Source organism: Lepidochelys kempii, chromosome 4 (genome assembly GCF_965140285.1).
Source record: "Lepidochelys kempii isolate rLepKem1 chromosome 4, rLepKem1.hap1, whole genome shotgun sequence".
NCBI classification, from domain to species: domain Eukaryota; kingdom Metazoa; phylum Chordata; order Testudines; family Cheloniidae; genus Lepidochelys; species Lepidochelys kempii.
In genome coordinates this window covers 68,960,645-68,985,044 of record NC_136383.1, presented here as the reverse complement: position 1 = coordinate 68,985,044, position 24,400 = coordinate 68,960,645, and the positions used below count along the sequence as shown (strand labels likewise).

Sequence of the window (24,400 nt, the reverse complement as noted above, 5' to 3'; positions counted from 1 at the left end):
CTAAAGTTTTACTTGGTTTTGTTTTTTGAGTGCAGTTATGTAACAAAATCCCTACATTTGTAAGTTGTACTTTTATGATAAAGAGATTGCTCTACAGTACTTATATGAGGTGAATTGAAAAATACTATTTCTTTTATCATTTTACAGTGCAAATATTTGTGATAAAAAATAATATAAAGTGAGCATTGTACACTTCGTATTCTGTGTTGTAATTGAAATAGATATATTTGAAAATGTAGAAAAACATAAAAAATATTTAATACATTTCAATTGGTATTCTATTCAACAGTGCGCAATTAATTTTTTAATGTCAGTTCATTTTTTGTTAATAGTGTGAGTTAAATGCGATTAATTGACAGTCCTAATTTAAATTATTATTGTGCCTATATTTCAGTCATTGTAGTAGCTTAAAAAACGGTCTCATCAAACTTGACAATGATTTGCTCTTCCACGTCAATAGATAATTTTATTCAGTGGCACATTTGATCCTCAAAAATATCCTCCCAAAAAACACCCTAATTTAATATCCAATTTTTTTGTGATAACCCTAAATCTTTTCTCTTGTTGCTTAGTAACTGTTGGCAGGACTTACATTTTACCTTACAAGAATTCTGTTTTCATTACATCATTCAGTTGCTTATTTCCTTCCACGTCTCTCAACTTTTAAACATGTTAAGTCAGATAAATTCATGCAGTGATGTTTGGTAATGCTTATCACTCACTTGCAATATTAATGAATAGTTGTCACATTTACGATAGCAAGAAACAATCATTTAGTGAAATCAGTACTCTGAATTCTGAAAAATAAGCTTCCTGAGTTTATATAGAACCTTATTATCACATATCTCACTTACATTCCAGGATTTTCTGTATTCTAGCAAACCATACTCCTTAGTGGTACACAGTACCATTCATTCGTCTCTCTTCAACATTCATTGGCCGCTGATTCTACCCAATAGCAGTCGCCTTTTTCCACCCACTCTTTTTTCCCCTTTAGAAAGCTGTGTAATTTTCTTCTTCCTTGTTGCCATAAGCTGAACTTTGATGTTATCACTTGCCTTTCAGTTTATTCTAAAAAATTTTGATTTCGTAGATTGAAATTAGTGTGTAATGTTTCTAATGCCAAAACCTTTCGAATGTTTAAGCTCCTATATGTTTCTGTGTGACATAAAAGTTCAAAAATACTTGATAAAAATCTCAATGTAGCCATAAATAAGGGGCCACCATAAACTGGTGTTACATAGTTGCCAACATAATAGCATTTATACTTTTTTGAAAAAATTGTGGATCCATTTTTTCTCCTCCTCCTCGATCTGGATGACTACTTTTGATACTACTGATTACTTTGTGCTCAAATATTGAGAAGATGATGTTTCTCTCATTCTTCTCCCTACTTAAATCCAACCACTCTAGCCACTCAATTTTTATTTGTAATGAAGATTTTATGTCTTCCCTTCCCTTTTCCTTTTTGTGTAGGCGTATCTTAACTCTTTCCTTGCCCATTTTCTGTTCTTTCAAGAGTTACTCAGTCTTAACTTCAGGCATAAATGTGAGTGTTCATAGTGCCCTACTTTATCTCCCCTGGTTTATGTTCTGATCCTTCTTTTTACTGTCTGCTTATGCAGACTCTTAGCTTTTTAACTTTTAACTTCCAGGTACTGAATGTTTCAAAGACAAAATTGGTCCTAGAAATTCTCTGAGTGAAGCTACATAATAAAAATATTGTACAAAAATGAAAAGAGTGAACAGTTATCAATGGAGAGATTTTTAGAAAGATTTTCTTCTTCCTTCACCTAGTACAGATTATAAATATTCTAAAGATATTTTTCTGGCTTGCATTCTTGCATTGAATTTCATGCTTCCTGGATCTACAGGATGAAAATACAACTGCTACCCAGGAAACCACAGAAGAAACAAAGAAGGCAGATCTTGCTGTGCAAGTAAATCAAATTATATTTGGTTTTATTTGATTTTTCCTGTTCCTTTCTCTTCAGAATTTAGAATAATTTAACCGGTATACTTTTGTCCTTTTTCAGAATAAAAGAGAAATACTAAGAAGATTGAATCAAAATCTTAAAACACAGGACGATGTAAAAGGAATAAAGGAGCCTAAAGACACCTGTGAGGCAGCTATGGCTGAAGAGAGTAAAGAAGAATATCCACTTCTAGTAGATCGCAAGAAATGGGAGGTGGCAGCAGCTGAGTTGGTGGTTCCTCTTGTACAGCTAACTATGGAAGAATCATTTTTGGGGACAGAGAGTAAGCAAGCTTTCTGCTTTGCCTACCTGAGCATTTCCATCATTGATACCTAGGTGCCAATCTGTTGTGTATGGTATCAATTCACTAGATCAATTCTCCTAATCTTAACCCTTTCACTATCTAAATGGTTACTCTGCCTCTGTCCAAGTTCTTCAAAGTCTTCAAGATGACTATGTTCTAGGGCTGTCAAGTGATTTAAATCGCGCAATTAATTGTGCTGTTAAACAACAATAGAATACCATTTATTTAAATATTTTTGGATGTTTTCTACTTTTTAAAATATATTGATTTCAATTACAACACAGTATAAAGTATACAGTGCTCGCTTTATATTTATTTTTGATTACAAACATTTGCACTGTAAAAAAGAGAATAAATAGTATTTTTCAATTCACCTAATACAAGTTCAGTAGTGCAATCTCTTTATCATTAAAGTTGAACTTACAAATGTAGAATTATGTACAAAAAACGTTCCTTCAAAAATAAAACAATGTAAAACTTTAGAGCCTACAAGTCTACTTCTTGCTCAACCAATCGCTCAGACAAACAAGTTGGGTTAGGATTTGCAAGAGATAATGCTGCCTGCTTCTTGTTTACAATGTCACCTGAAAGTGAGAACAGGCATTCACATGGCACTGTTGTAGCTGGTGTTGCAAGATATTTACGTGCCAAATGCTGGGTTCTGCTCGCTAACAATCCAGAGCAGACTAATGCATGTTCATTTTCATCATCTGAGTCAGATGCCTCCAGCAGAAGGTTGATTTTCTTTTTTGGTGGTTCAGGTTTTGTAGTTTCTGCATCAGAGTGTTGCTCTTTTAAGGCTTCCGAAAGCATGCTCCACACCTTGTCCCTCTCAAATTTTGGATGGCACTTCAGATTCTTAAACTTTGGGTCAAGTGCTGTAGCTATTTTTAGACATCTCAGATTGGTACCTTCTTTGCATTTTGTCTAAATCTGTGTAGAAATAACATACGCTGGGTCATCATCTGAGACTGCTATAACATGAAATATATGGCAGAATGCGAGTAAAACAGAACAGGAGATGTATACAATTCTCCCCCAAGGAGTTCATTCACAAATTTAATTAATGCATTATTTTTTTTTTAAATGAGTGTCATCAGCATGGAAGCATGTCCTCTGGAACAATGGCTGAAGCATGAACAGGCATATGAATCTTTAGTGCATCTGGCAGGTAAATATCTTGCGACGCCAGCTACAACAGTGCCATGCGAGCACCTGTTCTCATTTTCTGGTGATGTTGTAAACAAGAAGCAGGCAGCAATATCTCCCATATATGTAAACAAATTTGTTTGTCTTAGCTATTGACTGAATAAGAAGTAGGACTGCATGGACTTGTAGGCTTTAAAGTTTTCCATTGTTTTGTTTATAAGTGCAGTTATGTTTAAAAAAATAAAAAATAAAAATCTACATTTGTAAGTTACACTTTTATGATTGCACTACAGTACTTGTATTTTTCAATTCACCTCATACTATTTCCTTTATCATTTTTACAGTGCAAATATTAGTAATTAAAAATAATATAAAGTGAGCACTGTACACTTTTTGTGTTCTGTGGTTGTAATAGAAATCAATATATTGGAAAATGTAGAAAAACATCCAAAAATATTTAATAAATTTCAATTAGTATTCTATTGTTTAACAGTGATTAATCGTGGTTAACCCACACAATTAACATCCCTACTGTGTTCTATTTTGGTTAAGAATTGATGTACGAGTCAAGGGATTAACTAGTTTTACTGAGCTGGCCTCAAAGGGGTTAAGTTCTACTGCTAGAACAAATAGTTAACTGAGCTTGAGTGTTTGTATAAAGTTATGCTGACTAACTCCCATTCCAGATTATCACTACAAGAATCTTTTTACACATTTATTAATCACACATAAGAAGGTAAAGCAGTTAAGGCATTTAAAATTTAAAAAGTGAAACAAAACCTCACCATTAAAATGTCCATGGTACCCTTTCCATTTTAGATGGTATTAAAAGCCTTTGTTAGGAAAAAGAATCAGTCATAGGATGACTTGTTGCTGAGATCTGAACCGGTTTCTTTTGAGGACAAGACAAAAAAATTACAGAAGGAAAGAAACAATATCAAAGATACGACAGAGATACAGTTACTGTCTTTTTCACTTGCATTTCAGCTGCTGGAAAATTTTCAGGCAAAACTCTTGCTTTTTTACGTATCTGGCTAAAGCATTATTTTTAATTTGTCTCCTTGATCACATTTTTGTTTTTGGAGGGGGGTGAGGCATATATTAGCAGAAACCTTCAGTTTGTATCCCAGATGTTCAGTTGTTTAGTATTTAACCCGGTGAAGCTGGTGATGTCATCTGGCTTCCTTCTTCAGTGTGTTTAGAATATCTTTCAGGATCAGGAGAACAGTGTAATGGCAAATTCCTGGGTCCCAGTATATGATGGTGAAGTATATTTCCTCCCGTTGTTCCTTCTCAAATAAGCTACCAAATACACCCAAAAAACCCAATTTCATTCCATTAAAACTGATCATCTGGTGGTCTCATGTACAGGCACTTATTTTCACTTTAATATCATATTGGCCCTGTTTCTATAGCATGCTTCGACTTTACTCAATGTTTCCTCATTATAGATTTTAGTTTATATCATTTGACTCTAATCTGTGATCATTTTTATAAAACCATTTATATACTGATCACTATGGCCTCTTTGTTACCTTTTTAGTTCCACCTCTTTGGACCAGCTAAAATTCTAGCCAAGAGTATCAGTCTCCACAGAAGTAAACTATCATTCTTCTTTGAGTGTTTTCTCATATCCATTCCATGCTAGGCGTGTGCGTGTGCACTGCGTGCAGAGTTGCTGGACATTTTTTCCCTTAGTGCTATCTGTAGGACTGGCTCTAGCACTCCTTGGAGCTGCACGCACATGCACCAGTATAAGGGGCTCTGCCCCCGCTCAGTTCCTTTTTACCGCCCATGATGGTTGCTTGGAGTGATCCTTCCTGCTCTGGCAAGGCTTCCTTCTCAGTGGTTTGGACTTTTGTCATATATTATATAGTTATTGTAGATAGTTCTTACTACTGCTAGTATGGATAGTGGTCCCTGTCGTTGAGGGACTTTCGCCCCTAGGGCTGGGCATGTCCCAGTCCCCAGACTTCAAGCTGTGTACTGGCTCCAGCAAGCCCATGCCTGTGAGTGACCCACACTCTAGCTGTCTAAAGTGCCTCAGGAAAACTCATGTTAAAGAGAAGTGCCAGATATGCATGTGCTTCAAACACGCTTTCAAAAAGATAGAAACATTTGTCTGAAGGCCTTCCTCATGGAGGCAGCCTTCAAACCAGCCTCAGAGCTGAGCCGCTCCGAATCGGCGCCAAGCAGTTCAGCTTCTGTGTGAAGCGCTCCATTGGTTCCGTGCTCCTCCTGGCACCATTCTCCATCCGTGGTGCCAAAGAAGCAGCATAAGAAACAGCTTCACCCGAACCTCACCTCCCTGCACCTGACAGCATGGGTCCTTCGTGGCTGAAACCTGAAGAGCAGGCCTGCTTGGAACAGGGTTATGACGAGTCTTGCTGGGTAGCAGAAAGCCTGCCACCAGGGCCACCTACTTGGCTACTTGTTGGGCCTCCAAATGGAATCTTTCTCCATCCCAGTCTTCTCTGCAGTCTGTCTTGGACTATCTGCTTCACCTAAAACATCAAGGTCTGGCTCTCTCATGTAGTAAGGTTCACTTGGCAATCATTTCTGCCTTCCACCCTCCAGTGCAGGGCAGATCAGTGTTCTCCCATGAGATGACAGTCAGGTTTCTCAAGGGCCTGGAAAGACTATACCCTCAGGTTCATGAACTGATTTCCACAATGGGACTTAAACCTGGTCCTGTTAAAGCTCACGGGACCTCACTTTGAGCTGTTAGCATCTTGTTCCATACTGCTTCTCTCTTGGAAGGTTGCCTTCCTTGTGGTGATCACCTCAGCCAGAAGGTCTCTGAAATCAAAGCCCTGTTGTCAGAACCCCTTTATGTGGTGGTCTTCAAGGACAAGGTCCAGCTGCTCCCCCATCCAGCCTTCCTACCAAAGGTGGTGTCCAATTCCACAACAACCAGGACATTTTTCTTCCGGTCATCTTTCTGAAACCTCACAAGACCACCGAGGAGCGCTGGTTCCATACACTAGACATTTAGCAGGCCCTAGTCTTCTATGTCGAGAGGACTAAGCCCTTCTGCAAATCTACACAACTCTTTATAGCAGTAGCAGAAAGGATGAGAGGGCTGCTGATGTCATCCAAAAGAATCTTGTCCTGGATATCCACCTGTATCTGGGCTTGTTACAAGCAGGCGAAGGCTCCTCCTCCAGCCATCGTGACTGCTCATTCCACAAGAGCTTAGGCTTCATCAGCAGCATTCCTGTCACATGTACCAGTCCATGACGTCTGCAGAGCTACAATATGGTCGTCGGTCCATACCTTTGCATCCCACTACACCATCACCCAGCAGGCCCCTGACGATGCCAGTTTTGGAAGAGTGGTGTTGCAGTGAGCACATCCATAAACTCTGAGCCGACCTCCAAGGAGTACTGCTTGAGTCACCTATCATGGAATGGACATGAGCAAGCACTCAAAGGAAAAGAAACAGTTACTTATCTTTCGTAACTGTTGTTCTTCGAGATGTGTTGCTCTTACCCATTCCATGACCCACCCTCCTATCGCTCTGTTGGAGTTATCAGGGAGAAGGAACTGAGATGGTGCAGAGCCGGCGGTGCTCCTTATACCGGTGCATATGTGCACGGGTTCAGGGGGTGCTAGAGCCCGTCTGAGGGATACCACTAAGGGGAAAATCTCTGGCAACTGTGCACGCGGCACACACATACCTAGCATGGAATGGACATGAGCAACACATCTTGAAGAACAATAGTTATGAAAGATTAGTAACCATTATTTCTTCTGATGGGTGTATGCCATCTCAAAAGTACTAGAAGATATAATGGAAGAGATTTTTCAATTTAGATTTATTACTTTTATTTTAGTTTATGTTGGACCCTTTCTCAGTTTAAGCTTGATAGAATTCTTGATATTGTTGTTCAAGCTTAATACTCTGAAATTTTGTCTTCTCCACGTCTGATAGTCTTAAAAAGTGGGAGTTCCCCTTCTCCCTAGCAACTGATCTTTTGGCTCTAAACTAAAATGCAGGACTGCTGTTCAGGAAGGATGTTGCAAAACCCTCTGCTTTTAAGCATGCATAAAATGGGAAGCTCAAAGTCTCCCTTTGCAGCAGAACCTTTCAAAGGAATTTTTAAAAATTTAAACTGAGTTTATCTAGTTTTCTTTATTCTGTTGGGTGCATTTCTCAGAATTATTTTCAAATATATATATTTTTGGAGAGTTTTGAGGGCTTCTGAGGCAGCACCTTCCTTTGCCCGCCCTTTCCCTCCCAATCCTTCCTTCTGAAATGGCAGACACAGTCAGCAAAATAAGGGTAAGAAATGTTGCTATTGTCCCTTCCTTCCCCAAAAGACAAGTTCTTTGATGCAAAGGTGAAGTTCTTGGTATGAAGTCAGGTCTGCACAAGCCTGTTGAAAAGGCTGGGGAAAATTCCCCTCTTTGTGTGGCTTACCCACATTGCCTCAGGTACTAAAAACTAACAAACAAAAAAGACGCACCACCTCCTTCTCACTAAAACATATTGGTGGGTCTGCTGCTGTTATGATTAAGTGGAAATTACAGGGGAAACTTCTGAAGCTGGTGCCCAGAGAGTTTTCTGACTTTTTAGATTTAATCAGGGATCTATCTTTGCAGGCTTGTGTGTTCAAAATAAAAAGCAATAGACATAGTCGTTCCTTGATTTTATAGGATTGTGAACAACGATGATAAACAGATTTGTTCTTCATGATTCCCAACAGGGCAGACCATGGGGGAGGTAATTAAACTAGATGTTGGTGAGCCCCAGAGAAAAGTTTGGGGCAAAAGCCCTACTGATTCAGTTTTGAAGATACTGGGGGAAGCAGAGCTACAGCTTCAAACTGAATTACTGGAGGAAATAATTATCACAAATGGTAAGCAGGAATTGGGGGTTGTCTGAACTGCAGGGTTAGAAAATTACCTTGCGTAGAGCTTATGAGAGTAATGTTTTTTCCTGTTGAACTTCTTATCACAATATAATATCATGATTTGGCTAGTTCTTCAAGTGATGGTCCCTACTGTATTACGCTGAGGGTTCGCATGCACCTGGAATCAGAGAATTTGAAAAGTGTCTTGATCTGCACATATGCCTGGATCACCTTGTGCTTCTGTCCAGGGCAATAAAGGGTGGGGCAGATTGACTTAATCTACAGTTCCTTCTCCGCAGTGCATGGTCTGGGTCAAAAGTTTGTGTGCTTGTCTCTGACATACTTGTAAAAGATGGTTGTCAATAGTTTTAGTGATTTTTTTTTTATATATATATATATATATAGCAGTTTTGTTTTCTTTGTAGTTTTAAGAGTTAATAGTTTTAGTTACTGTTTTAGATAAACTTTGGGCTTCAGATTCTATTCCTCCTGTCCATGATCCTTCTTGGTCAGCGGTGACCACCAGTGCTGTCTCTACTGCCTGGGAGAAGATCATATCCGTCTCCAGGTGCAGTATTTGCTAGTCCTTGCTCAGTTGTGCCTGAGAAGGCTGGGCACTTAGCCTCCAGAAGCATCTCATGGAGCTCGCCATGAGAGCACATTCAGAGCTAAGCCAGAGGAACCCGCCCCCAATACATTGGTCTGATTCAGCAAGGAGCATGCTTCCGGCTACTATGGCTGACCCCAGTGCTGGTGTAACCACCCCCGAGACCTCAGGGTGGGACCTAGCTGGGAGATAAGGAAGCATGGGATTAAGTCTTCCTCCAACTCAAAGAAGATGGACACTCCATCCATTAGCTCAGCCCAAGGGGATGGAGTACTTTCTGAATCTCTCAGGCACGAGAAAAAGACCCATAAACGATGAGATCCAGTGGTTCCAGGCGGTACTGATGATTCATTGCCATCTCTGGCACCCCCATAAGATGTGGATGAACAGACACTAGTTTCAAATTCTCTGACTCCAGGTGCATGGTGTGCATGCATAACCCTCAGTGGAATGCAGACAAGGAACACACAAATCTAAGAACTTCCAGTTACAGGTAAGTAACTGTCACTAATTTTTCAGGTAGGATCTTAATTAACAAGACAGTAAGTCCGCTATTCAGCAGAATTCTTTTCAGCAGCTGTTGCTCACTTGCTTTTGTGCTGAGGACTCCTTCCTAGCAATAGGAACTTATTCTGTTCCTGTTTGTTCCTTCCTCCTCTTCTTCCTCATTCCCACTCTCATATATCAATTGTGATAAATACAAAGAAACAAAATTAAACTTGATAAAGAAACAGGATGCTAAAAAGGACTGTGAAAGGCAGGAAATTTAATTTTATTGAAGCAAATTTGAAGTTGCTTCAAAATAATATTAGAATATCTGGACCTGTGGGTTTTGTTGTTTGTTTCAATGAATAGCTTCCACTGGACAAATAAATTTATTATTTAGCTCCATAATCTTCTTGTCTGTGTTAATTCAGGATTAGACATCTGGCAAAGTGGAATCGTTTGGACAAAAAAATAGGAGTCATTCTTTAAAACCAGTGTCTTGGCACACTTGTGGTCTGATATTAGATAAACATATTGAGCTCCTCACCTATCAATCCTGGCACTTTCAAAGCAGCTATCTCTGATAGGATTAATATCTTTCCCCTGTGTTCTTTGGCCTCTCTTTATTTTATTTCCTCCCCCTCCTCCCCCCGCCCCATGCTTCTGGTGTTTAAATGCCAGATGCTGTTAGTGTTTCAACATCTCATGTTAGTTTCTTTCCTTGTGATTCTCCACTGAGACAGTGGACCATGCTGTCCTGGCAGAGAGAGACAAACCAGTGTAATTGCACTGGGATTTTCAACTCTTAAACATAATCCCATGCTCTAAAACAAACTGAGTATGTCTAACTTTTTGGAATGGTACATTGGTGTACTAAGGTAGTAAAAGTTTAAAAAAATCTTAAGAATTAGGATTTGACAATAATTAACTGTCTGTCTTTTGCAGTTGTGCTGGGTAGATCATTAAATACCAATAGTTATTCTCACCTAATCAAGTAAACAGGAAATTCATTCAGCATAATGTTAAGGCACATAAATCATATCATCTTACATAAGTCATTTGTAATAATGTCAGTTTTGTGTCTTTTGTGATCTCTTTTCATCCTTTCAGGGATATGTGAACTCATGTATGTTTCCAACCTTTGTACACTTACATTTTCATAGATTAGGTAAAAAGATTCCTTTGGTAAAACTTGTAATACTGCAAAAGAATATTTTATATTAGTCTGAAGCATACAGACTTAAAAGAGCAAGACAGTTATTTTTATTATTTTATTTTTTATTTCCCTGCAATTATGAAAATAATAATAAATAAATAAACCTGTTACTATTTTTAAAGCATAGTAGATTCACTTTTCCTCTTCATGATTTTTTTTAAAAGTTTGTAAACATGTTTTCCTTACTCTTAGTATGTGTAGTTGCTTATATTTAAAAGGCTTATCAACTCTACAGTTTACCCTTTATCATTACCAAAACAGATAACGCTCACTTTTTAAAATTGTAGAATAAGTTTGTATTATTTGATACTATAGATCTTCCTGAAGAAGGTTCTCAGCCCTTAACCGTGAAAGAGAACAGTGAAGTAGAAATTGCTTGTATTGGAGAGAAATCTTCATCTCCAGTTGTTGGTATCATAGAATCTGAAAGGACAATACCAGAGGAGTCACAAACATTTGATGCCACCCAAGTGCTGTCCAGGCCTGTTGTGCTACATGGTATGATTTTCATTACTAATTCTAAAATAAACATTTTCTTAATCAGTAGGGAATTAAAAATAATGTAATTGATTTGTTACTTTTTTAAATAAAAAATTGCCAGAACTTTGATGTATACTAATACGTTAGTATGTCATATTACAGTTCTAGTATATTAAATGCCAAAAACTTGTAGACGATGTTACATTGAGATACTGGGGATAGAATTAAGGAAATGCTGAGTTTTCCTTGGAGGTGGCCTCTCCATATTCCCAATTGTGGGTTGGGCACCCTGGCACTGCTGCGCTTTGGGAACCTACTAGAAAGCAGTGCCTTTTGGGTCTGCAAAAGTGCCTTCTGTTAAAGTCCTAAAGTCACTGAACCTCCAAGAATGTAAATGTAACCTTTTCAGACAAGAAACACTTTTGTGAGGTGTTTTTTTTTTTCATTTGAGCATCTGACTGTGATACTCTGTAGTTGTGATCTTTCTTTTATTTACTTTAGAGCTGGATGATTTGGAAGCAGAAATGTTGGAAGAAACTGAAAAAAATAAAAAGTGCAAAAGTGACCAACTTCTCATCACTGTTCATGATGTGTGGGTTAAAGAAAGGGAAACAATAACGGAGAATGAGTAAGTAACAATTTTCACTTTTTTTTTCTTGGGCACTGTCTGTACAGCCATTCGAAACAATAGCTAGCTTTTGACAGACTAGTACTTTAGATATGTCACTGAATTAAAATGTTCTACTTGGCTTTAGCTCTGATGCTTCTAATTGTCTTGTTAACGTGGGGTATATCTACTCTTGGATAAAAAAACCCATCGCTGGCCTGGATCAGCTGACTCTGGCTCTGGGGCTCAAAAATTGCTGTGTGGACATTTGGGCTTGGGCTGGAGTCTATGCTCTGGGAGCTTGTGAGGGTGGAGGGTTCCAGAGCCGGAGCTCGAACATTCACAAGCAATTTTTAGCATGTGAGCCCGAATCAGCTGATCTGGCTAAGCTGCTGTCATGTCATGGGGCTTTTGTCCCTGTGTCAGAATGGATTGGATTTAAATCAGTGATTTAAATCACTAGTCAGGAAGAATCAATTTAATCATGGATTTCTACATAAAAGTGCATTCTTGTTGGTGGTTATAACCTTAATACATATTCTTCACAACTCAGAGATAGATATAGGTTCCATTTTTAGAAGGCACACACTATATACTTTTTTTAAGTGATTTATTTTGAAAACTTTTCAGATTAGTTTTACAGCTATATCAGACAATGAATGATTGTTTGGTTATTTCATTTACCAAAGGTAATTGAAGCAGCAATTTATGAAGTCATTGGGAGGTGAAGGATCTCCAGTTCAACAGGTTAATCATTAATATTTGGAGAGTTTTCTTTCCATGCTGTATTAGGAGGAAAACATCACCAGACAGACATTTAAATTGTTTTATTTAACTATTTCTCACCTCTATTTATTTATTTTATTTATTCGTTTAAAAATGTTTTTGCTGTTAACAAGCATGTTATCTCTGGAGACACAACTCGACTGTTCGAGAACTGCAAAACTAAGCATCTCTGATGGTATCTTCTAGGCTGAGCACTGAGTCCCATTGGGTAGATAGAAAGATTAACCTAAACAATCTATACAGAAGCCCCTGGAACACCATACGATTGGGTCCCTAATCCATGAACTATTGGAACTCATTTACAAAACTCTTCTTAAACATTACATGAATATATTGTCTCATACTATAGAATTAGAATTTATAATCCCTATTCCATGATGAGAGATCTTTGAGCTATCATGTATCTTCATTAAAAGTATCTTTAGATTGGTTTTTTCCTCAAAAAGCATTTTATCAAAAAAATCGAATTTAAATTAAAAAAATTGATTTTTATCCACCCTGCCCTGTGTAGACCTACCCTTGATGGCTGGCTGACATTCTCTGTAGATGAATTGCATTAATAGTGATTTTAAATTGCAGGCCCCTGGAAGATACTGCCTGTCAGAAAGATGGTGGTGGTGAAGAAGCAGCTTTGGAGAAGGAAATGCCGCAGAATGTGCAACCGCGTAATGAAGTTTCTGCTGGTCAGTGAGCAGACTCCTTTTTTTTTTTTTTTTAAATAGTTGCCTTGGTTAGACAGTTTATGGGTATTACCTTTTAACTACAAAAGGCAAATCTGTTCTGTCCTATTGCCACTTTCACTCTGTAGTTCTAGAAAGTTCGTAAAGGCATTTTGCTGATAGATTAAGAAACCCAAATCTTGGACTTCCCAATCAAACTTTTTCTTCCCAAAAAAGTGCCGTTTTTCTTTTCAGTGATTTGATCACTGTACATTAGGTATTAGTAAAAGCACTGTTAACCTGAAGTTAGAAATATATATTTCTCTCTAGCTTGGATAACTACTAATAATTTCAAGTATTGCTAGCTGATTATAACCTTCCTTCTCTGTAGTTGCTAGAAGAATTTCTTCTACAAGGGTTCACCGGTGGTCTATGGAGTACTTCCGGGTGATCCACGGACTTTCTTTCATGTTGAAGTGGCTGTCCGTCTATGAGAATGACAGCCCTGTTAACTGTAATGCAGTCCAGGACTCTCTTGGGGTTTGCATTGCCTTTGTCCAACTAGTTTGAAAATCTCAAGCACCTTTCTTTCTCCTTGGGATTTGCTGCAGGTCGTCTTTTGTTAGGTGGTGGTGTTGCTGTAAATCAATTTTGCGGATGACACCAAAATTGGAAGAGTAGCAAATAAACAGGACAAAAGACTTCAACTGCATAGTGACTTAAAGAAATTGGTGCAGGAGGGATGTATAGACAACTACGGGATATTCAGTATCATGAAATGTAAAGACTAAATCCAAACAAAGAGGAAGAAATAAATGGGTGGGTGAAAGGGGAATGTTAACAATCAGCTATGCCTGTAGCATTAAAGCAGGTTTTTATACCTGCTCTTCTTAATTTTCCTAATATTTTTTCATATAAGCAAACAAAAGAGTAGCCACAGAGAAGATGATCACTTTAAGACCTTTATCTGAAGCAGTTGTTCCCATTTTGAAAAATGTTGAGGGGAAACTGCAGTGCCTGATTGATGCATAGAAACCTATCCCTTGGCTGAAAGATACACAAAGGGTATTATGCAATTCAGAGGTCTGCAGTGATATAGAGCTTCTTTACAGCCATGGGCTTATTTCTAATATGCTCTGTTAAAAATCTCACAAATTTAGGAGTCAACTTCCATTGACTTCAGTGGGAGTTTAGCATAAGCAAGGATTAAGACTGAGGATTGGGCCTTTTGAGAATTACAGAGTTAATTTGTCTTCCCTTATGTCCGAGTTGCTTCTTTGTTTCTTTCCCTCCATCAAATGAAGTTTGACCTTGTGCACTCAGTTCATCCATGCTGATCTGAGGTGGAGCTGTGCAGAGGCAGCAGTACTACAGGGGGATTTTGGGCACTCTATACTTATATCAGTTTCCTGCTCCAGGGCATCCATCAGGGAGAACATGTTGAATGTGCAGACAAGGCTTCACAAGTTACATTACTGGAGGCTATCCAGTGCATCACTTGGATGCTCTTAAGCCATCCCCTACATGGCTAATGCCATCCATTCTTGGAGCATGACTGTCTAGATCTGGATTTCTAGTGTTAAGGTGGTGTGTATGTATCTTCTTCCACTGTGCTTTAGCATTCTGCTGAAAGCAGAATCCTCTGTCCTGGGTTATTTCAGCAGAAACTGGTAAACTCTTAGGGGAAGTGGAGGTTTCTGTTGCATTTTTCAAAAAAACAAACAACAAACCCAAAAAGTATTTAGGGTCTTTTTTAGTGGAGGTAGAGCAAGTAGATTTGGAAATATTTTGCTTGTATTTCTTCATCTAGTAAGCTGCTCAGGGAATTGGCCTGTCTTTTTAGTGTCTTCTGTGAAGCACAAGTACACTTAAACCACTATAAAATAATAAATAGTAATAATAATAATAATTAATAATAAATAAAAAACCTTTGTAGATCCAGGATAGAGGAAGCTTTAAAGAAATTTTTTGCTCCTATGAAATTTAGGGCTCCAATTTATATGGTGCGCACATACATACAAAATACTGTATTTTTAATACTAGTTCCAAATTTCCCATAATGGGTATTTGTCCTACAATATATTGCATGCAAGACTAAAACAGGACAAAGTAGAAATAAAACTATATCAGAATGACTGGACTGTGCTGCAACAGTTAATATTATTAAACAAATATGTTCCCACGATCGACACATTTTAGGGATGATTCAGTATCCCTGACATAAAATGAATACTTCAGAACATGTACAGTATTTTACATGATTGTTTCTATATTAAGATTTGTATTGTGAGAAAATACTCTGTCAACTAATTACATTTCTAAATTTCATCAGACTATATATATTTGACTTTTTGTGCTATAGGTTTTTAACATAATGTACAAGATTTTATATAGTAATTTACAAATGAAATGTGGCTAGTCAAAACTTTCTTGCAGTAATTCCTTATGGGAGCTTCTCTGTAATAAACTACAAGCAATATACCCTGCACAAATGTACCTTACACTAATGAAAATGAACCACCTTAGTTTTGTAAGATACAGTTAAACAGTGTGAAACCAAGTAAAAATATGACAGCAGAGTATATGTTGGCCATATACAAAGTAGTAGTTGACAACTTACACACAAGTTTCAAAAGCTGAATATTGATTAATAAAAATATTCATACTGCAACTTTGTAATATTTTGCATCTATTTTTTTAGAGGCCTTGGTAAATAAAGGAGGGGAGGAACCTGAATTGAATTTCCTAGCATAAACATTTTTGACCATTTATATTAAAACAAATAAAACAATATATTAAAGCAAGTGAATCTATAGAGATTAGTTGATATGCCTCTCTTTATGATATAATTGGACTATCCTAATTCAACCTTTGTTGCCATTTGCTTAGGGGTTTGGAATTTTTGTCTACATGGATTTGTAACATTTCTCTCTCCACCCCAGACACTTGTCTCAGTGACTCTATGCAACCTGAACCCTTTTTCCAGAAGGTGGCACAGCCACAAGCCGTACCAGCAGCCTCACCAGTTCTGTCAGCTCAGTCTTCACTGGAAGAGCCTTTTCCACCTCGTTCACGCTCTGTATCACCAGCAAAAAGTAAAGGCAAAAGTTCATTATTGATTGGGCTCTCTACTGGCCTGTTTGATGCAAACAATCCAAAGGCGAGTACACAGTAATGTTACCTTTTATTAAAATCAATCTTATCTTTTCCAGAGCTTGTCTACACTAGAAAGTTTTACTGGGAAAAGTTTTGCCAGTATATAGCTACAGACATAGCTATTTGAGAAGAGAGCATTCATATTTGGCTGCCATAGCTGGTGCAGTCTGTCCTCACAGCACCAGGTTACATCAGCTGGTTGTAGTACAGTGCATTCTAGTGTCCCCCACACCATTGGCCAGTGCACCACCTTTTGGGAAATTTCTTCAGTGTAATTTTCTCAGGGAATTGTGGGAGTTAATGTTCAAATGCCCTCTTGTCCATCCCAAAATCTGCTTCTTCACACTGGATTTTCAGTCTCTCACCTATGTCACTCGCAGAAGCTGCAGGTATTACTTTCCAGGTGTACATGGTGGTTCAGTGGTTGTGGCCCTGTGAAACGAGCACTGAGTGGTGGGATCGAATCACGGTGCAAACTGGGGATGACCAGTAGTGGCTGCAGAACATTTGGTTGTGGAAGGCCAGGTTCTTGGGTGAACTTGGTAAACAGCTCCCAGCCCTGCAGGGCAGACGCACCAAAACAAGAGCTGCGCCGGCAGTGGAGAAGTAGGTGGCAATCATTCTCTGGAAGCTTGTAACCTTAGATTGCTGTTAATAGTGAGAAATCAGTTTCGTATTAATACAACATATCAGGCTGAGCCTTAGATTTTGTGAAAATAAATTATCTTTATTTATTAAGTAAGAACAAATAATATAACATGGAACTGGAAGCATTAAAAATAATTTTATATTCACAAACTGCTCATCTTACCCTGTCTGTGTAGGTCTATCTTGAGCTTTTAATTTATTTACAAATATACATACATAGTGTGCCATGACTTGTCTGATGTCACCTCTCAGTACCAAATCTTGTTGAGTTACTGGGATGACTTCAGGAATCCTTCACCTTCTCTTAAGAGTATCTCCCCTCCAAAGCCCACCATGATCTGCCTTTGTGGGAAGTGTCTGGGGATAGGGACACCAAGCTGAGCTCTCTTCAGGTTCCCTCCTCAGAGGTCTAACTTCTCTTTAGTTAGCCCACTTCTCAGGTAAATCTAGCCAGACCTTCTGTCTGGCCCTCTGACTCCCAGTTCCCTGTGACTGCCCTGTTACAATTCCCAGATTGCCCTCTCTTGAAATCCACTCTCCAGCTGTCACTCTGACCAACCCCTCCAAAGGTTCCACTCCTGGTGGTGGTAACAGTCTTAGCAGTTCCTTCACACATACCCCTCCTGAGAGCTGAGGTTTCATGGTCCAAACACCTAGCCCCTGGACCCAGTGCTGACTTCCCCATACTTTTTGCATCCTTTTTAGACACCCCTTTGCAGAATTTCACCCTTATAGGCATCCTGGATTCATAGGTTAACTCTTCAGGGGCCTGAGGTAGGTTTAGCACATAACACACACATGTGCGCATATCCATATATAGGATTCTAAAACACCATTGCTTTTTATTGAGAGAAAGCACAAGAAAATACGTATCATTTAGAAAACAAAAAAACCCTGAATATATGTCCCTCACTGTAGCTTATCTTTTCTATGGGGGAGCCATCTGAGTTCAGGTAGGTAGAGTTCTCCCCTGCCTCATCAGGCTCCTGCAGCAGTTTCCCTGAGCTTGAGCTGGTGAAAAATGGTCAAAGATCCCTAAGTGGAACAGCCCCTGTTCTTTCATATCTTCCAGTCCCCTCAGTTAGGTGACTCCTTGATCAGCTTCCTCAGGTGATCAAACCCTTACAGGGTAACCTCTTCACTGACAAATGGTGGTTGTGGGTGGGAGCCAGCCTGTGGTCTAGGATGTTTTTATTTGAATTGAGGAGGTCCTGATTTAATGATCCTCTATTGTCAGCGCTACATCACTGCCCTTTGGAATGACGAGATGGGTGAGGTAATATTTTTTTTATTAGACCCACCCAACTTTTGTTGGCGAGAGAGACAAGCTTTTGAGCCACAGAGAGCTCTTCTTCAGATCTGGGAAAGATATTTAGAGCATCACAGCTAAATGCAAGGTGGAACAGATTGTTTAGCATAAGTAGTTATCACATATTCTAAGGGACCATTCAAGGTAGAGTGTCCTGTTAACACCTCTGCGGTCATAGGGAAAAAGAGGGGGTTAGTGGGTTGCAGATTGTTGTAATAAACCCTAAATCCAGTGTGTCTGTTCAGTCAATGATTTTTGGTGTCTAGCAGAGTTATGAATTTCAGCTCCCAGGCTCATCTTCTGAAAGTGTTGTTCCAGTTTCCTTTGAGGAGGAGTACTGATAGGTCCAGATATAGAGTGATTGCTTTGTGGAAAGTGTTCGCCCACAGGTGATAGGGTGTCTTTTGTCTTTTATCGTTTTCTTCTGTGAGTTCATTCAAGAGCTTAGTGATTGTCTGGTTTCACCCACATAGTTGAGACATTTAGGGCACTGGATGAGGTATACCACATGTTGTGATAGGCATGAGTAGGATCCATGGATTTTGAAAGGTGTGTTACGGGGGGTGTTGGTCATTGTAGCAGTGGAGATATGGCTGCAGGTTTTGCGTCTGTTTTTCTGTCAGGGTCTGGTGCATCTTTGAGTTGGTCTGTGGGGAGCTTGCTTCGGTTGGGGGCAGGGGAGTTGTTTGAAGGCCAGTAGTGGGGGTTCAGGAAACATTTATTTCAGGATGGAGTTGAGTATGTCTTATAGTTGTTTGTTTGGTACTCCATATGGGTTCCAGTGTGGGGTGGTAGGTGTCAACTAGGGGGTCTGTGATTGGAGAGGGTTTTATTTCTTTATGGAAGCTGGTTCTTTTGCGGTATTTGGGTGGCCTGTTCCATGATGCAGTCTACTTTTCTGGTGGAGTCTTCTTGTTTGGCGAAGGTGGTTTTGAGTAAGTTAAGGTATATATCCCGGAGGTTCTCCTCAGAGCATATTCTGTGGTATCTGAGTGCCTGGCTGTAGATAACTGATTTCTTGGGAGGATATGGGGTGGTTACTGGATCTGTGAAGGTAGATGTGGTGATCTGTGGGTTTCTTGCATATGGTTGTCTGTAGGATTCCATTATTGAAGCTGATGGTGTTGTCCAGGAAGTTTGTGCTAGTTTGGGAGTGTTCCAGAGAGAGTTTAATGGATAGCTGGTGATTGTTGAAGATGTGGTGGAACTCTATGAAGGCATTTACTCAGTCTGTCCAGAGTAGGAAAATATCGTGTCTTTGGTATGTCATTGGTTTTGTGGTTCGTTTGTTCAGAAATTCTTTTCCAAGGTGGTCCATAAAGAGATTGGCATATTGGGGACCCATCCTAGCACCCATGGCAATTTTTATGGTTTGGACAAAATGTTTGTTTGAATGTAAAATTGTTTTGGGGATGAAATGGATGAGTTTGGCAAAGTGTTTGGGGTGGATATTTGAGAGTTGTTCATTGTCTCAAATGGTCCCTTAGAATATGTGTTTAGCATAAGTACTGTAGTTAGCAATCTGTTCCACCTTGCATTTAGCTGTGACGCTTGGAGTACCTTTCCCAGACCTGAAGAAGAACTTTGTGGCTTGAAAATTTTTTCACCAACAGAAACTGGTCCAATAAAAGATATTACCTCACCCACCTTGTCTCTCTAATATCCTGGGACCAACATGGCTACAATTGCAATGCATATCCTTCAGAATGTCAGCTCAACATGGAGCTAAAAAGATAACAGAAAAGGCAAAGAGCTGCACATTCAAATGAAGTTGGCAGCCTGATGAAGAAACATACAGAGAATTCATAATCTCACCCAGAATCCACAAATTACACAGACAGGTTCCCCAAAATATCACAACAGTACTTCATGACAAACTGGAAGCAGGGACATTTTTTCCACCGGCAGTGGTGATCCTGCCAGATACATAGCTCATGAAGCTGCCAAAAGTCCAGCAAAGGCAGCCATTCAAGAAGTCTTACAGTTGCCTGGACTGTATGCTGTTGGCTTCTTCACAGTGATGGCCTCTCTCCCTCCAGGGATCCTTGGAGAGTGGGAAAGTGTTCTACCTTGGCTGGAGAAACAAGGCTGCTGTGCCTAGAAATGTCTGGGGAAAAGATCAATTAAAACTTTCTTGAAATCTTCAGTGAGATTGCCCAAGAGGACCAAAAAGCTGCACAGGCCAAAATAAACCAACAACCTTGCAAGTAGTGGAGGGTTTTGATTGCTGGGTATGTTGGCCAAACCAAGTCCCCTCTGAGCTAACCACACACTGTTTTTGTCTCTTTCCACAGCGTGCAAATCATGTGTTTTGGATTTTTAAACCAGTCAGTTACAATGTATGTTTTGCAAAATCATGTAGTCTGAAATCCCAATTATTGGTTTGCTTGCAAGTACTATTTTCTGTTTTAATTGTATGTATTCTATTTTATTTGTAAGCAGGTAGGCATTGTCCCAATATGTACTTTGAATGCTCAGGTATTGGTTTGTGTGTAGCTTACAATTGCTGGAATTTTTTTCTCCTGTTTGCAGTGTGTTTAATTTTATTTGGTTACATTGCCTGTGAAGGAATGTATTTCAAGATCATCAGGGCTATTTGCAAAGGTATTTATTTGGGAATGCTTTTTGGTTTCTCTCCTCCCCCGCCCGCCCATTTTCATTCTGTTGGTTTTGCCCAGTACTGCCAGTTCATGCTCTTAAAATAAACTGGTTACTTTAAAATATAATTCCTTTGTTACCTGCCTGCATGCAGTCAGCTACCATTTGAGGGGGTGGTGAAATGTATGGTGGTCTTGAGAAAGTGGTTCATTGGTTGGATGGCTTGTTTTTAAAGAGCCGCATAAATGGGAATAATAAATGTTGCCTTCCTGAGTCCTCTTACTCCATGATTAGTTTGCTCTCTGGGTGTCAGAGCGTCTGGCTCTCCGTTGGCTGCATACTGTCCATGTCCCCCCTGCATCATCCATGTCCCTCTCCTCAGTGAGCTCCTTTTTATTCTGCAGTTCTGAGGTGCCTTCCTCTGGAGCTCATGAGTGTCTGTCAATAATAGGATGGCATTGAGCTCCACATAATAACAGCAACTCTTGGGAGCAATGCCAGACTTTTTGTTGCTCTCCTTTGTGTCCTGGTAAGCCTGCTGTAGCTCCTTCCCATTTTCCTGGCATTGAAACTTGTCCCTGTTGCACCTAGCTTCCGTGTCTCCTTTGTAATATCAGCATGTACCTCTTTATTCCTGTGGGAATTCTGCAGCTGTGCCTGCACAACTGCTTCTCCCTAGAGACTGAGGAAATCTAGGACCTCTTTCCTGGACCTGGTAGTCACTCACGCTTTAGTTGGAGTTTAACCAGAGCCATGCTTACATACTTGCAAAGATGAGGTAGCAGAAAAAGTGTTTCCAAATACAATGGGAATTTTAAATGATAGGGTGTTACCTGCTCAATTTAATGCACCCTGCCTATATCATACCGAGGGCTCAAGGCGTGACCCAATCAATTTAGGCACCCCCACCCTTTCATTTTTGAGGGCTCAGGGTATAAGGCACCTATCCTTACCCACAGCGTTCAGGAAGAAAACTGGTCAATTTAAGCACCTGCCCTTTCCCTCGGGGCTCAGGGCTCTACGGGTCCGTGGAACCTTTTCACAGCGGAAGAGCCTTACACAGTTGTGCTCTAAACATCTATTTATTAGCAACACACACAGAATACATATACCAAGCAATTCTCTTATGCTCACCACTCCCAATATACAGACAAATTTCACCTGATGGCCAGTCAAGATTCATTCATCTGGGGGTTCCCGGCGATGCCTCTGCACGGCACAGTCGTGCAGAGGGGGTCGGAGTTCTAGCAGCTTGATGTTGCACTGCAATTGGGAAATGGTTCCCAAAAAGCTTTTGTTTTTCATTTACATTATATAGGTAAAACTAGCTCCCTCCTTCAAATTTATTAAACCTATCACGTATCAGAGGGGTAGCCATGTTAATCTGGATCTGTAAAAAGCGGCAAAGAGTCCTGTGCTGAAGAAGCGGGTATTCACCTGCGAAAGCTTTTGCTCCAGTACGTCTGTTAGTCTATAAGGTGCCACAGGTCTCTCTGCTACTTAAACCTATCACATTATCCCATGCTCCTCAATAACGTATTTTTTTTTTTTTTTTTTACACCAATTATGCCCTGGCACCTATGTGTCCTCCTTCCTGCCCAAGTTATTTACATTTTATCTTTCATGCCCAAATTGTAACTTAGTTGTGACCGTCTCTATTTGTCCAGATGGTCAGCATAAAACGCTGGTCAGAGCTTATTTTACCATTTGTTGAGTCTTTCTGTATCCTCCCTAATTTCCCAGCCTCGGTGGTTATAACTCTTGTTAGGAACATTCCTGAGGTGGGGGGGAGGGTGCTTTATTAGCTGCAGAACATTCCTTTTTTCAATTGTAGTGGTGAACTCCAAGTTTCACCCAAGGCTGGTTTAATATTGTGGGTAAGGGGTGTGGGAAGTGTTGAACAGCTTTCAGGCCTACAAGGGCATATGCTTCTGGTCATTATGACTCCAGGGCAGCAGAGTTCTTTGATCAGAGTGGTTGCTTCTGTGGAAACAGTTAAATTGTGGGCTTGTTGCTAGAGTACTGTACTGCTGTCTACTTCAGCATTCACACTGGCATTGTGCTGATAGAACAGTACTTAAGTCCCTTGGGGAACTGGTTTAACTTCACCAGCAAAAGTTCAGGGTTTTGTCAGGAGGATTCAAAATTGTGTTAATATATTTCAAAGCTCAGAGATGCTGTTTTTCTGGTAAACTTCAAAGTGTAGGCCAGGTCTTAGTGTTGTTTTTCACCAAGAATGTGTATAATGTACAGTATGGTTTCTAGAATCCTAATGATCAGAACCGTATCCTTGTTTGAGCACAGAGCAAACAATTACTTTGTTCTATTTTTTTAAAAATTTCTGTTGAGGTAGAATCAGAGGGTGTTTTGTTTTGTTTTTAAAACAAATAAATATTCTTTGTTTACCACTAACATTCCAGAACACTGCTGTGGATGAGAACTTGTAAATGAAACTGACTTGAAATGTACTATGAAAAAAACTGAATTGACTTGTGTTCATTTCCTTTTCATCTCTCAGCTTAAACAAACACTATAAATAGTGCAAAATAAACTGACATTTAAAAAATTATTTCAATTTTAATTATAGAAGGTGATTTTAATAAGTTAATTGAGATTTGTTTTGTAGAGGTGGTTTAAGATGGTAGTGATCTGATGATGACTTTTAGGAAATGTCTGTTCTTGAACTAATATATATGTATATATCATTTGTCCGATGTAATTCGTTTTTATCTCCGTAAAGTTCTTATTTTTTAAAAAGATAACTAGCAAGAGAATGAACAGTCTCTTATGTAAAAAGAATATAAATCAGTTTACATGTGTTCTGAGTTTCTCAGACCCCCTCAACACTTAAAGTAAAAGGAACATTTTCCCATTTTAGTGGAAAGGCAAAACATGCAGTCTCATGTGTTCCATACTTAGTTTGCTAATTGTGTAGAGATTTTTTTATATAATATTTTAAATAGGTATTCCTACTTTGATTTGATCTTTAATTTCCAGTTCTGTTTCTTGTTTGTTACTGAATATCCTAATCTGAAGTTTTTTGTGACCTTTTCAGATGTTAAGAACATGTTCACTCCCAGATCTTTCCAAGTTGTACAGAACACTAGTTGACGTTCCCATTGTAGCAGATGTACAACATCAAGACAATCTTGAAATAGAGGATATGGAAGATGAGCATGTCAAAGAAGGGCATTCTGATTCTGAAGACATGTAAGCATAATTTATTTATCAACTCTTGCAAAAAAAAAAATAGAGATAATAAAGGCCTCTTAATTTAACTGAAATACACTAGAAAATAACTATTAACCTCATCCACGTATACTTCTACTTTATCTCTTTTATTGGACCAACTTCTGTTGGTGAAAGAGAGACGGTTTCGAGCTACACAGAGCTCTTCCTTTGGTCTGGAAAAGGTACTCAGAGTGTCACGCCTAAGTACCACGTGGAACAGATAGTTTAGCATAAGTAGTTAGCACATATTTTATCTGTTCAGCCTTGAACCCAGAGTGTCACAGCTTAATAACTTACCTAGACTTCCTAGTGTGAGGAAGAGCTCTGTGTAG

General features: G+C 39.2%; 1 protein-coding gene across 21 annotated transcripts in view; it reads left to right on the top strand.

The window, feature by feature from the left end:
- Positions 1 to 24,400, top strand: part of NEK1 (NIMA related kinase 1) — a 189,371-nt gene that overhangs the window by 131,398 nt on the left and 33,573 nt on the right. For 15 of the 21 annotated variants that reach the window (XM_078852507.1, XM_073341591.1, XM_073341592.1 and 12 more), the window contains 8 exons: positions 1,875 to 1,940; positions 2,037 to 2,259; positions 8,139 to 8,291; positions 10,910 to 11,092; positions 11,576 to 11,702; positions 13,047 to 13,150; positions 16,069 to 16,286; positions 23,893 to 24,047. In XM_078852507.1, the coding sequence (XP_078708633.1) occupies positions 1,875 to 1,940; positions 2,037 to 2,259; positions 8,139 to 8,291; positions 10,910 to 11,092; positions 11,576 to 11,702; positions 13,047 to 13,150; positions 16,069 to 16,286; positions 23,893 to 24,047 (1,229 nt within the window). Of the gene's footprint in view, positions 1 to 1,874; positions 1,941 to 2,036; positions 2,260 to 8,138; positions 8,292 to 10,909; positions 11,093 to 11,575; positions 11,703 to 13,046; positions 13,151 to 16,068; positions 16,287 to 23,892; positions 24,048 to 24,400 lie in introns of those variants that run through there. The other 6 variants (XR_012158624.2, XR_012158622.2, XM_073341597.2 and 3 more) reach the window with 5 other exon arrangements.